Source organism: Lutjanus erythropterus, chromosome 22 (assembly GCF_056507025.1).
Source record: "Lutjanus erythropterus isolate fLutEry1 chromosome 22, fLutEry1.hap2, whole genome shotgun sequence".
In the NCBI taxonomy this organism is placed as follows: Eukaryota; Metazoa; Chordata; class Actinopteri; order Lutjaniformes; family Lutjanidae; genus Lutjanus; species Lutjanus erythropterus.
In genome coordinates this window covers 7,620,368-7,634,856 of record NC_139338.1, presented here as the reverse complement: position 1 = coordinate 7,634,856, position 14,489 = coordinate 7,620,368, and the positions used below count along the sequence as shown (strand labels likewise).

Here is a 14,489-nt window from a genome sequence, read left to right as displayed (position 1 = left end):
CTTCTTCCTCTTATTATTATTATTTCTGAGGCTTTCTCTGAATTGTATGTCTATATATTAGGGTAGGGAGATCTACTTTCTGTCTCTGTTCTCAAATGAAACAATGAATACGATTCAGCCAAATCGTATTCCCTGTTACTCACCCCTCAGACAGGGTGGACTTGACACTGCCGGTTCGTGTGACCTTAGGCCCGTGGTGGCCAAGCGGCAGATCAATGGACTCAGAGCTGGTGTGCAGACTGGTCATGCTTTGGCAGCTCAGTGTGTCCTTGCTGCCAGCTGACGAGCTACAGGCAGGCCAGGGCCGAGCGTTGGAGGGCAGGGAGAGGCCAGAGGCCGGGCTGGAGGCCGGGGAGTCAGTGCACAGGTCTGGGGTTTTACCGTACAGTGGGCTGCTGCCGCCGCTCATGCCGCCAGCGCTGCCCAAGCTCCCCGTGCCGGAGGAGGGCGAGTCCAGGCTGGCCTGCCTCGCCAGTGTGCCGTGGGGGCTGCCCAGTATTGAGGGGCACTTGCCAGAGTCGGGCGTGCCCGGAGAGCTGGCCTTGCTGCTGGCTTTGGTGCCAAACAATCTGGGGGTAGAGAGGTGGGTGCAGTCATTTAGAAATGCTCAGAGGACGAGTGATGAGCATCTGCAAGATCCATACTCAGTCCAGGCATTTTACCCAAACGTGTGGGTCAACCTCACACAAACTGCAACATAAACAAATGGATTGGTGTCCTGAATGTGCTCCGAATGAGAGAAAACAAGGGAAAGTTTTGAAAATTACCTAAATATCCTAAAGAGCCTACCAAAAATACCTTTTTAAGTAGATTTTGTGAAGGGAAAAGGGTGTGAACATCACACAAATTACAGAAAATCTGGCAAATGTTTATCACTCATAAAAGTCTCCTCTATAACATACAAAACGAGTCCTTCCTAAAATAATCATTTAAATTAACACCACTATAATAGTATATTTGTATACAAGGCAATCTAAATTGTCACTAATCAATGTGCATAGATTAACATAAATTTAAGTTATTTAAATATCAGTTTAAAAAGCACTTTACATTCAAAATGTTCTTGACTGCCAAATTGGCACTAATCACCATAAATGTTTGCAACGATGACCATGAGCTAGTAAACTTTGTAAAAAAAAAAAAAAAAATGGAAAAGAAAAAGAACTTGTTTTGATGACAAATATATTGCAAAATAAATAAATAAATAAAATAAATAAAAATATTTTAGCCATGTTTCCATCCAAAGTACCAAGAACTTTTAGTCCTAAGAACTACTATTCAGGGAACTAAAAGGTTTGTTCTGTCTGCTGTTGTCTGTTTCCACCACAGTCTAAAGACCAGCAGGGATTAGGCAAATAAGTCTGACTTTTGACATGTTATAAATGACATATTAGTGAGACTAGAACAGCTGAAAGAACATCAGTTGCAATTTGTGTGGGGTCACTTCATATAATGCCTGTACTGAGTGGAAAATGAAGGATTTTGGATTAGTTTGGGGTTAAGAAAGTAGATTACATTGAGGTTATCTAATGTATATTACTGTACATATGAATTTGTATTACTGCATGGGTCACACGCATCAAGAAACTCAGGGTTAGGGTTAGTGTGGTAGAGTGAAAAACAGTTACGAAAACATCCTCACATCCTTATTGTACCACAAACTTTAAACTACTGATCAAAGACTGAGCACAATTCCCAACACGTTTATCCCTTGCAGCAAACTCCGGCTCGTTTCAGCAGTGGACTCTCTGTAATTTACATCGACACATCTGCTCTCACAGCTTTGCCCGTTTCAACCCCGTGACTTTAAATAACCTACTCTGTTAGGCCACTCAGCCCTGTTTGCCTCCCACATATGCTCAGGCAGCCTGCTACTCATATTGCGCCTGTCCCAGTCTGTCACCGCAACCACATGAAATATATAGGTGACGCTCTCTTGAGAAAAAGAAAAAAGCTTGAAGACATGCAGATGAAACGGGTTGGCTTGACAGATCGGATGGGACGGATGTTTGGACACGCCTGCCGAACGCATGCTTCTAATGAGTCAGGGATCGGCGTGAAACTGAGAAACTCCTGTCTCCTGTCTGTTCTGATCAAGGCTGCTAAACTGGATTCGCCTGACCTGAGTGAAAAGCCATCAGACCTTCATCTTCGGGGGTAAAGATATGTTTCATCTGCAGAGGCTTATCATCCACACCAGGGAACAATCTACGTAATGGCGCCCTTTGGCTGTGCAGCCGAGTAGACTCACTCAATCAATTTGATTCTGAAGGCGCTGAAATGTGATTTATTAAGTGTCTTATATTCATTTTGTGCATCCAAACATATCTGAAATTGATAAAGATGACAGAGTATATTTCGCCACCACAGATGACATCTTCAATAAATGCCCCTATCTGTTAGAGGAGTCTGGGGAACAGCGTGCGTCAGGAAAACATCACTGAGCAGCGCAAACATCAGTTCATCATAATGAATGAAAACACCCGTTAATTCTGAAATTGATGTGTCGATGACGTCTGAATCGTTACAAAATAAGACCTAAAGGAGAGGCTCAGATTATTTGAAGTGGGGTTGTATGAGGTACTTATTGATAGTTGGTGTATTAGCTACAGATGATGACGGTTGGAAGTTTGGAGAAGCAGAGAGGAGTACTAGTATGGGAACAAAGGAATTCACTGCTGTTGACAGCACCAAAACATATTTTAGCCACTTCAAAAAGGCCCATCCAAAAAATTCCATGTCAGTTCAAGTGTACGAATGTTTTCATGGCTCTACTTAACTGTGAGAGAGCTTTTTCTGATGGGAAACCGCTACCATATAAGCCAAATATCGCTCTCTCCAAACCAACCAAACTCCATAGGCGAAAGCAGGGTGAAAGTCCTGTGTTTGTTTGAACCATCCTTCCACCTCACCTAGACCGAATGTGGACTTTCACGTTCCTTACGCTTCTCCCATCACATTCACTGCATCCACTAGGGGGCGCCACCTAACAATTAACAGATATATGCGTTGAAATAAGCTGCAGGTTGTATTTGGCTCTTATAACTGTAGTTTCTCATCAAAAAGGATGCTTGTGAACAAGTAATGTAGTGTAGCGTATAACTAAACTGATATGGATTTTTTAGGCGGAGCTAAAATGTGTTTTGTTGCTGAACCTGTCCACAGTAGTACATTGCTTAGCTTCTGTGCTGGTACCCGTCTCTGCTTCTCCAGACTGGGGGGATGCCAACCAACATCTATTGTAAGCAACACACTGATTATCAATAAGTACCACAAACAACCCACCAACAAATAATCCATACTATCCCTTTAAACTTGTACTACACCAAAAGGCAGGCTTGCTGTACTCTTTCTTATTGCTAACTTTCGAGGGACTGGAAAAGTATGTGATGAAATGCTTGATCCACGTAGAAACACACATGGTGAGGGACAAAGACAGAACAGAAGTTGTGGACATGTGTTGTGTGCCTGACCTGCGGAACGTAGGAGAAGCGATGTCGGGGTACTTGGAGCCTGGCTGCCTGAGGCCCGATTGGCCCGCTGAGCTGGACGTGGGGCTGGACTTGGGGGAGGTGGACAGTCCTGCTCCTGTGTCCTGGTCTGACACTGCCACTTTCTCCTTGTCTGTCTGGTTAATGGTGATGGGACTGGAGCGGTCCGAGCTCATTTTCCCGTCCCTGCGTTTGGCACCCGCTTGCGTGGCTGCCCCTCCAGCCGACTTGCCGCTGACGTTGGAGTCGATGCTGCTGGAGCTGGAGCGGTGCCCGCTGCGCCCCGCTGCCACCCCGCTGGAGGATTTGGCCGGTCTGGGGAGAGAGCGGTACTGCAGGGTCACTTTGGACCCGCTGCAGCTGAGGAGGATGCCATCATCCTGGGGCTGTGAGCCGTCCAGGCTGGTCTTACGCACGCCACCGATGCCTGTGCCTTTGCCAAGGGCAGCTGAGGATTTGGGCGCCTTGCCCAGGGTGGCTGAGCCGCTGGTGAGCGTTGCACCACTGGAGGTGATTAAAGCTCCAGTGGGACCCGGGATCTTCTTGTATCCAAAAGAGCCAGTGGTTGGTGGTCTTGCAATGCCAGAGGGAGGTTTCTTACCTTCGTCTCCACTACTCTTCCCAGCATCCGAGGGCGAGCGCTGGATACCGGCTGAACTCTTGGAAGGCGCCTTGCCCTTCTCCGAGGCCTTAGCATCATCAGTTTTGCCTGTCAATTTGCATAAACTCATATTAGCACAAATAGAAAAGCATTAGCCTCAGCACATTGTTGGCCCACTGCTTGTTTTTATCACCTGTGTTGCCACAGAGAAGGAAAAGCCAAATTAGTGTACATTTTGGACAACAGCCATCTGCATCGAAAACCAATACTTATCTACAACAAAGCTGCTGAACCTGCTGAGTGGACTGAAAATTTAAGAACAACTGCAAAGTCTCCAAGTACTCGAATCAGGGAAAAAAATAATCAAATCATCAGTTTTTGGGTAGAAGGAAAATATTTGCTGCAACCCATGAATCTCCATGCCAAAATATGTTCATCCAAAATCAATAGTAGTATAAAAGTGAAGCACAATTCACACATTGCAACTAAAGACATTTATGGTGTCTGTATACAGGATTTCTTTAGATAAGTTCAGGTCAAAGCTGGGGTAGGCAGTTTATTTTTGGCATCACTGGACAAAAGTTCCACAATAACGTTTCAGCATAATGTAATTCAAGTGGCCTGAGAGAAAACTAGAGTTCTGCTCCTCCTTTTGGGTCTGTTTTCAGGATTTAGAAAATCTATAGCCTTTGATGGGAAGCAGCTCAAGGTCAAATCAGGTCAAATCTCACTGACAAAACATCCACATTTGATGACCTGGGAATGAGGCTCAATAAACTCTCATACTCCTTCTCTAGAATTACTTACTGCACCTTTAAACCCTTGGGGCGCTGAAAACGTAATGATGGTTGTTCATAAAATGCATGCAGTTGTACTGTTGTGATGTAGTTTTAAATACACTGAACGCTTCTTACTGCATGAGAATGTAATAATGAGTTAATGGAAAAGTGAACTTCAAGAAATCTTTTCATCTAAAAGGAAAAACAAGTTCACAGTCAGCACAGTTTACATTTTTTAAATGAACAGATGCATTCAGAAATAAAGCATATGATATTGTTGATTAAAAAAGAACCAGGATTTTTTGAACTTTTGTTTTATCACTAATCCAATTTGACACACTGGCACCTGAATTAAATACCACAGCTGGAACAGACAATATCATAAATGTCCTAAATGGCATAATATTTTATTTCTTAAGGCTCCTGACACATTTTCTCTTCTGGTACCTTTCTGCTTTGGAACATTTGTTTCAAAACCTGTATCATCATGTGGAAATGTTGAAAGTGATTTTTTTTGTTTTTTTTTTGTTTTTTTTTGTATATTTGTGCATTTTCCAACCTTTAAGGAGACAACTCTTTTTCACTGATGCATCTTGTGTCAGTTAAAGACAATTAAATTTTGGGGCAACCTAACCAATCCCTTGTCAAACTTAGCCTGAACAGTCTTAGTCTTGCACAATTAAAAACTAATCTCTGTTTAGTAAATTAAAGTTCACCTGAAGTATAAAAGAGAAGGGAAAACTGCTCACTTTCAGCTGCTCTGTATTCCTTTACAAAACATTGCGCTTTGCTTTGCTACCTAACTGGAAAGTTAAAAGTTGCATTGTTTGCCAGCTAGCTAAAAAGTTAACAAAACATTGCCTTGATTGCTAGCTAGCTAAAAGTAAAACAAAACAAACAAATACATGTTACGTTGTTTTCTAGCAAGCTAAAGAGTTCACTAAACATTATATTGTTTGCTAGCTGGCTTAAAAGTTGGTTAGCCTACTCATTCTGACTCAGCAGAGAAGCTCAAAGTGCTCAAGAGTTCAACTGAGGTCGTATTTCCGAGCCCTGGAGGAGCTCTCAAAAAGGTAGCCATGTTAAAAGTTGAACCCCCTCAAGAATTGAATTGAGTTGAATTGAATCTAGGTTTAAAGTAAAAACTAATGGAATCTTTCTGAATTTTAAGCTAGTTTAAAAGTTAAATAATGATTTTATCTGGCTTCAGAATTAATCCTAGTTGATAAAACCCAGGCTTTGTGCACTAACCCACTTCATTTCAACTCATTATGTTCAAAGATAAAACATGTCTCCTACCTGGTGTTTTGAGGGCAGCAGAGGTACCCTTGGACCTGGGTGGCGTGATGCCCACCTGGGCCGTCATGCCCCTCCTCCACGAGCCCGTCTGGGACATCTGGGCCAGCGCGGCGGCCTTCTGTCCGGCCTCCTCGTACTGGCCCTGGGCCTGAGAGGAAGAGGAGGATGAGGAGGGCTTCCAGCGGGAGGAGCCGCCGCTGGGGTCCATGCTCGCGTCCAGCTCCTCCTCAACCTTTTTCAGGTCCTCAGCTCCGGCCCAGCTGCTGCTCACCTCCTGCTCGGCATGCTTGGACCTGCTGCCTCTCTGGGACTGCAGGGTGGGGGTGGGGGTGTCAAAGAAAGCAGATAAATATATTAATAGAAGGTTCAGTAAAATAATGAAAACTGTGGTCTCCTAAAATCTTAAGTATTTGGGTGTCCTTGCAGAGGTTTTATGAGGTACTTATCCATAGAGAGTGTATTACCTACAGTAGCCACCCAAAAATTTAATAGCAATTTAAGTGCATGCTATATTTGGAATATTTTCGCCACTTTACTTTGCTGCCAGATAGCCTTTCTGACAGGAAACCACAGTCAAAGAAGGCAAATATCACACTCTCCACACCAACCAAACGCCAGTAATTTTACCTTGCAGGATACAGGAGTTGCTGCTCAGCTGGTTAGTTTCAGTGTGTTTTTTTTGTAACTCCTGTGAAAGATAGTTTGGATTCACCAAAATCACACAATACCACAACCAAATTCACAGATTGAGGCAGTGGTAGTCTTGGAAACCTGGAACTAAGCATCTTATATAAGTACTAGATAAGTACTTCATACAACCCCACCTCAAATAATCCAGAATATCCCTTTAAATGCACCTGGACTGAATAAACACCAAATCAAAGCAATCTGAATGTCTTTAAGTTATTTTCTTGGTAAACTGAAGGTATCAGAAATAGCAGCATTCAATATCAGATCAAAACATGATCCGGTACGATCCTTTAAGAAGCATTATTTAAACACACACAGCCAACAAAAAGAGATATAAGTCCGTGCACAAACAGAGCAGCAGGGTGTGTGTGTCTGTGTGTGTGAAGTCGCAGCTATCTTTGGAATCACCCGTGTCCAGATCTCCTCTTTTGGGACGCATACAAACACACCCACACAAACACACACGCGCGCATACAGCAGTGATAACTAGCCTACCTTGACAGATGGCCAGTCTCCCTAGCAACACCAGAGTCTCTTAAGAGCCCGGTCTGTTGAGTATTTCATGAGGGGCCAAAGATACTTGGCAGAATACAGCACAAGCCTGCGAGGAGAGCTGAGCGGTGGCCTTCAGTCTGCAGTTAATTCCCTCAGCTGTGATTTTACAGAGTGCATACAGACTGGCCTTGATTTTCATGCTAAACCAACATGCTTATAACTTAGCATATGAGCATCAATTCAGTCAGATCTGGCAATTCACCATTTTTGATCTTCTTCCATGTTTTAGTGCTCTATTTTTTTTTTTTTTAGCAGTTTATGTAATCACTTTGTGTACTTCCCTCTCATGTTTTGTGTTTAAATAGCACTCCAGTGATTTAGTACTGCACTTTTACAAAGTTGAGAGACTCACAAGAGGCAGATTTATAAAAAGAACAGTCAAAACCGACCACCATGTCCTGAGTTTATTCCTTAGTATTGGTCAAGATACAAACACAATAATTATGTGTATATTTCACATTATGCAGCTCAGTAACAGCTTTCATAAAACTCTCCTTGTGAAAAGCCCACATCTTTTCACATCTTTCCCTCTTGAGTTACAGTATACAAAATAAAAGTGTTTTCACAGGCTGAGTAGAGCTCCTCATAATGAGTAAATATCAGTCAATGATATCGGTGGAATGCCCCTTTAATTAAAACAAATATGCCAGAAAAGTTCCAACACTGCACTACTGATATTGATTTACTCCACCCAATGAATAGGCAACGACTTATGTTGCGTTCCGATACACATACTAGTTAGTATGCACTAAAACATTTAGTATGTCCTTTTCTGACTATTCAGAGCCACAATTCGTTGAGTCACAGAGAGAGCACAGACCTGTGACAGCTCTTTGACAGATGACAGAAGCCTCGATGACAGCGCATTCAAGTGTAAAGCTGCGTTTCAAGCGGCAATTTATTTTTTTTTTTTACTTCAAATGTCGCACTGCAGACTTTGACATATGCATAAGCACAAAAGTCAAAGTTCAAGGTGCAAAGTCATGACAAAGTTGCACTTCCAATGGTAAGCATATATACAATAGTAAAGTAACCCCTTACTGTGATTTCGGCCATACACTACAGGATGTAGAATTTTCATCAAGTTCAATATATTAGTTCAGTATGTTGCTGCTAATTAGCACTAAACACAAAGTACAGCAAATGCTGATGGAAATCTCATTAGGTTTTTAGTGTATTGTTGAAATTTTGACCTGATGATGGCGCTAGATGAGATATTAGTGTCTGGACCACAGCGGTGGACAGACTAACAGACAAAGAGACTGACAGTATAACGTTGCCAAAAAAAACAAAACAGCAACAAAAATGTCAGAGTGAATGGAAGCAGGAGTTTAAGCAGCTAGAATATGTCACATCTAAGGATGTAATGCACTGTGGTGTGTGTCACCAGTTTCTTTAACTAGCTGAAAAGTCTAGTTCTTCATTCATCAGAAACTATGACTTCAGGAAACACAAAATCATAAGTCATGGGAAGAGTGGACAACACGTGTCACAGTTAAGTAAGACTGCTAAGTTGTATTAAATGGACTTTCCTGTATTGCTTTAACTTAAGTTATCATTTGGGCCACCAAAAATGTTTCAAATTTAGGGACTTGCGGGACCAGTGGATGAAAATATTAGCATCTATTCCCGCTAGGTGCTGCAGAATTTTAGCAAATGGTTGGCTCTTACCTGTGCTCCCTTGCTTTTGCGTGATGAGCTGACGGCAGAGTAGGCGGGTGTGTTCAGATCATCAGTACTGATGTTGTCCAATGTGTCGCTCAGGCCGCTGCTCACCGAACTGCTGTCGTCCCAACTGTAGAAGAAGAGGAACAGAGAAGAAGAACAGAGGTGATTAAGGTCCACGCACAGTTTTGATTTACAGCCTTTTAATCTAAGTGGCAGACGTGGGACCAAGTCATTATTTTGTGACTCACAGGTAAGTCTCAAGTCTTTGCACTTAAGTCCCAAGTCAAGTCTCAAATTAAGACAGGCAAGTCCAGAGTGACACTCCAATTAAGGCTGATATGTCCCAGGACATATCAAGGTTGCCAATTTTGGAAGTCCTAGATAAGGTGTAATGTAACAGTTAGTTTCTTGTGTTGTTGATATGCAAAGTTATTTAGCAGTTAAGCTATTGTGAGCTCAGCAATAGCTTTCTTAACCTTAACTTACTGTTATTTGTAAAACTTCAAATGTCTCCATCTTTAATTTTTGACCTGCATATTTTGCATACATTGCAAGCATAAAATTAGCTTTGGTATCATTTTTTTCCAACTGGAGCTCAGTAAAAAATAACTTTGTTTAAGTAGTGAAGTGAAGTAATGAGTCATTGAGTCTTTTTTGATCAAATTTGTGACTCATCTAACTCGGGTCCACACCTCTGCTAAATGGTAAACATGGTAATTCGAACAGGCGCAGTGACAGTGCTCTGTTCTTTACTAACAAGCACTCTGCCTGCACTCCATCTGCCATCATCATCTTCTTACTAATTAAAACTTTATTCTACATGTTACTGAAGGATTGCATTTTTTTTAAAAAGAGCTGGAATGCAGCACATGTATAATTTTCTCTCAGCCTCCTAAAACCAGCTTGGCTAGCAAACCCGCAGATCATTTGTAATTGCCAAATTTGTCTCTTCAAACAGCTGTGCTCCCTTTTAGGGCCCCATTGACTTGTGGGTATTTGAGTTCTTTTTCGAGGGGGAAAAAAAGAGGCTCTGGCTCATTAATCGTTAAGCTTCTCATTAACTCAGAGTGTGTGGAGGAATAAAGGGATCTTCATTAGCGCGTCATTATTTAGCTGTTGTGGAGGGCTGACAGACACAGAGCCCCCTTAAAATGAGGAGCGTATGGATCGAATGGCGATCATTTCCACACGCATGCTGTTTAATTACAACAGAATTACAGCCCTGCGGTGTGTTTCTCTAATCTGCAAAGCCATTTTCAGCTATCAGACACAATAAATCACTTTCAATAACAATATATTAGCTCTTCTTCTTCTCTTTCATTGTCTGTGGCAGTGAGGCATCGCTGTGGCAGCTCACATATGCACTGTACAGACACACAAAGTCCTCACAGATACTAATTGGTTTCCATGCCAACATGTCAAGTCTCATCCGTATGTGTGTTTGCCTTTATCTACATCTATGTGTGTGTGTGTGTGTGTGTGTGGGTGTGCGTGAAGGGACTCCACCCTTAATTTGCATGACAAATCAGACCAAACGTCCTAAAGAGTTTTAAATCTGGAAGGAAAATGAGTGACTAGAGAAAGAGGTGACAATCAATACTCGCACAACGACACAGCCGCACGCTGTGATCGGCATCACGCTGACAGATGACAAAGAGTTTCAAACAAACAGCCAACAACACATCCAAAGGGACTTTGATGTGACTGACACACCCTGTGTGTGAAATTATTCTTTTAAAAATAAAATTCTGAAGCAACTTCCAGAAGCTAATTACACTTTTCCCCCCCTCTCCAGCAAGTCATTTCAGCCTCAGCATCTATAATTCATGGCAGACAAGGATGAAACCCAAAGGCAGGGCTGAAAATGAGAGAATAATGACTACGATTTTTTTTTTTTTTTTTTTTTTTTTAAGGCTCACAAAGGAGGACGGAAGGGAAATGTGGGCGAGCTGGAGATGTGTGGATGTGTACAGGAGCTCTCCACGGACGATAATGGCATTATTGATTTTCTTAAGTTTGTTGAGAAAATCAATAACCATAAGAGTTGTTATCCTTAAAGCATGCATGCCATTCATTAGCTGTATTGCAGCTTTTTATTAAATAGAGTGCTAAGAGTCGTGAAAATGAAAAAACATGAAACAAACTCTTAACATGAAACAATCTCACCATCATAATGTTAAGATACGTGTCTCTGTGGAGATGTAAAGGGCTGTTAGGGTGTATTTAAGTGCACGTACTTCAATAACTACACTCAAAAAAACATCAACATTAAATGCAACACTTTTGCCAAAATAATCCATCCTAGGGCTGCACAATTACTTAAAACAGTCACATTGTGATTATTTTGACTGAAATTGTGATATGCGATACAGTTAGTGGAAATGATCCATTTTGCATTACAATTTTCATGTTCACATAAAATAAAAACTATTGAAATGGTGGCGATGTGATATTTATTGAGGTCTGTACTAAACAAGGTCTAAGGTCTGGAGAACAAGTTTGGAGGGCAGGTCATCTCTGCAGCACTACAGCACCTCATTATAACACTGTTTTCTCATACATTTTTCCTTCTTCAAAAAATTGCAATTTTCTTCTGATTCTGTGATTTGGATATTGCACTTGGCACATTGTGATTTCATCGCAATTACGATTAATTGTGCAGCCGCAATCCATCCACCAGGTGTGTCATAGAGAGATGCTGATGAAACATGACTATGATACAGGTGATCACAATAAAATGCCACTTTAAAATGTGTATTTTGATCTTGAAAAAAAGACCATCAAGGTTACAGATACCAAAGTTTTTTTCCCATGAGAAAAAAGTCATAACCTCTGCCTGTGATTGGCTACTACTTGTTGCCTTCATTGGTTGGGTTAGCTAGGACTGGTTAGGGTAAGAACATCAGGGTAAGCCAATTGTGACTGTGCCCTTCTGGGAAATAAAAAATGGTATCTGTAGTTGTACGTGAAACAACCAGAGTTTAGTGCCTGATAGTGCACAACCATGGTCATGATGCCGACCGAGATCAGTGATATCACACATGACAAATCAGGAACATCGCCTCTGATTGGTTCACAAGTAAGGAGTACAGCCTCTGATTGGTCAACAGACTCAACCGAAGGCATCTGGGAACTGCCAGTGGATGGCTTACAACATGCTAACAACAACAACAGCTGTTTTCAACACAGAAAAATGGATAAATAATAACAGATGACGTGTAGTGTTGCATTTTTCATTATGGATATTTTACAAAGTCTACATAAAGACTCTGCCGTTAAAAGCTGGATTACAAAGCCTCTGAAAGGGATACAAGTGTACTGAAGCTAATGTTGTAGGCACAAAGCCACTGATATTGTTATACACTGCCAAAATTCCTGCGATAGTGACAATAAACTCAGATAAAATGCAGCCTAATTATCTGGGCAATCATGGTAAAAAGTCATCCTGCTGGAATATATTGTGTTGTCATAGTGGTAACAAAAAAATCCATACCATCACAGCCCTAAGCTACATGCTTGGAAGGGGAGAGTGAGATGATGTGCTTGCAATCTGTAAATTCACCACTAGATGCCACTAAATCCACCACGCTGGTCCTTTAACTACTATTTACTTCAGTGAGAAGTAAATAGTAGTTTGGTAAGCTGCAGTTTAAAACAGTTTCTCCAACACTGGCAGTTGCTAGAGTCTTCATGCAAAACTCAATAGATGGTCTATAATCACCTGACACCTGTAAAAGGTTTGTAACGAATGTAGTGCAGAGCAGACACCTTGCAACCCAGTTGTCCACTGGTGCAGTGCAAAATTGATTTGCCCTCATGACAGATTTATAATGAGCAGCATTTATCTTTACGGCCCAAATCTGACCGAGTCAATGACTCAAACTGCATGACTTGGTTTTAGGATAGAATATTAAAGCTGTATATATTATGTTTAAATGATGATGAATTTAAGGCTTAGAAAATAAAACAGTCTTTTGTGTGGTCATGTGGCAGAAAAAAAGGAGCAAAAAATAAAAACAGAAAAGAAGAAATCATGAAAAAGAAACCAAGCAAAAGAAAACCAGGTAATGGGCCTCTGTGATATTGAACATCATGACTAATCCTTCCTTAATCTGTCATTTTGAGATTTCATTTTCCTTCAATTCAGAGCCATTATCGGAAAAGCGCCTCAGAAATGGATGTTGGAAGCACAGAGTAGCTTGTCATAGAAAAATAAATGGCATCCTTTCTGTCAATCTGAGCTTTGCCGTCGTGTATCTACAGCTTTTACTGCAGTCCTTTAATAATAAAAAAAAGAGGCTGCGAGTGGAGCCCTGATATCAAACACAAGTCGGACCGAGTGTTTGAGGGAGTATGTTTCTGTACACACAAGGCTTTTGCAAACAAAGCCAGAGGAAATCGATGGCTTTGAAACACGCCTGGCTTGTTTCCCTTTAATCATTTCCTCTCATCTGCACTTAAGCCTGTCTTTGCTGGTACCGTGGCTTAGTTTTGAGTCGAGGGCGGTGTCATCTGACGGCTTTGGACTCTTTCTAAGAAGATGATAGAAATGCGTCTGAGCGCGGAGGTTAAATCTATAACTGGTGCTGGTCAGGGTCATTAACTTTTGGCCAGGGTTGGGAGGGGCACAATTGGTAATTACCTATTAAAAAATATAGTCACCCAATCCAAGTGTCACAATATAAAAAAAATGTCACTTCATTACTTTTCTTTACTTTTGGATTACTTCTATCAAATATGGTGAAACTGTTGAGCCTAATATGTTTTGTGTTCATTGCTGGGTTCATTAACTGTTTGTCCAGCTGCTCCTATGTACAAATTAACATTTAGATTAATTTCTGTAATTATGCACATTTGAATGTACTTTTAAAAATAATATTATGCTATTCACACTTCACACCCAAACTTCAAGTAAACTACTAAAAACTTATTCTGGTCCAGGGCTTGTGTTTTTACCCACACACCATCCTGGTTACCAGAATTACCAGCTACAATTCCAGCGTATCTTTAAGTAGTAGTAGTACTACTACTAACAGGTTAGCTAACTAACTGGATAGCTAATGTTAGCAGTTGGCCCGTGTAGCTAACATTAGCACTTGTCCTCTATAGCTAATGTTATACTTTGTTCTATAGCACTGTCGCTAATGTTAGCGGCTGATCTGTGTAGCCAACATTAGTAGTTGTTCTCTGTAGCTAACATCAGCAGTTGGTCACAACATTAGGTGTCGTCCTCTGGGCTAACGTTAGCGGTTGGTCTTACCTGTAAATGTTTCTTTAAATTAGATGACAAGTTGAAAGCAGAACTGTCAATGTACTGGGATGTTGTTAATCTATTTTGATTTAAAGACAAAATAATGTTGAAATTCCCTGAGTGAAGCATTTTTTCTACTTGAGGTCATGATAATG

At 41.3% G+C, this 14,489-nt stretch overlaps 1 protein-coding gene across 2 annotated transcripts in view; it reads right to left on the bottom strand.

Annotated features, from left to right (window-relative positions):
* nav3 (neuron navigator 3) overlaps positions 1-14,489 on the bottom strand; it is a 277,797-nt gene that overhangs the window by 46,742 nt on the left and 216,566 nt on the right. For both annotated transcript variants that reach the window (XM_084711111.1, XM_084711112.1), the window contains exons 13-16: positions 9,087-9,210; positions 6,171-6,480; positions 3,474-4,200; positions 144-569 (exon numbers count right to left, since the gene is read on the bottom strand). In XM_084711111.1, the coding sequence (XP_084567237.1) occupies positions 144-569; positions 3,474-4,200; positions 6,171-6,480; positions 9,087-9,210 (1,587 nt within the window). The remainder of the gene's footprint in view (positions 1-143; positions 570-3,473; positions 4,201-6,170; positions 6,481-9,086; positions 9,211-14,489) is intronic.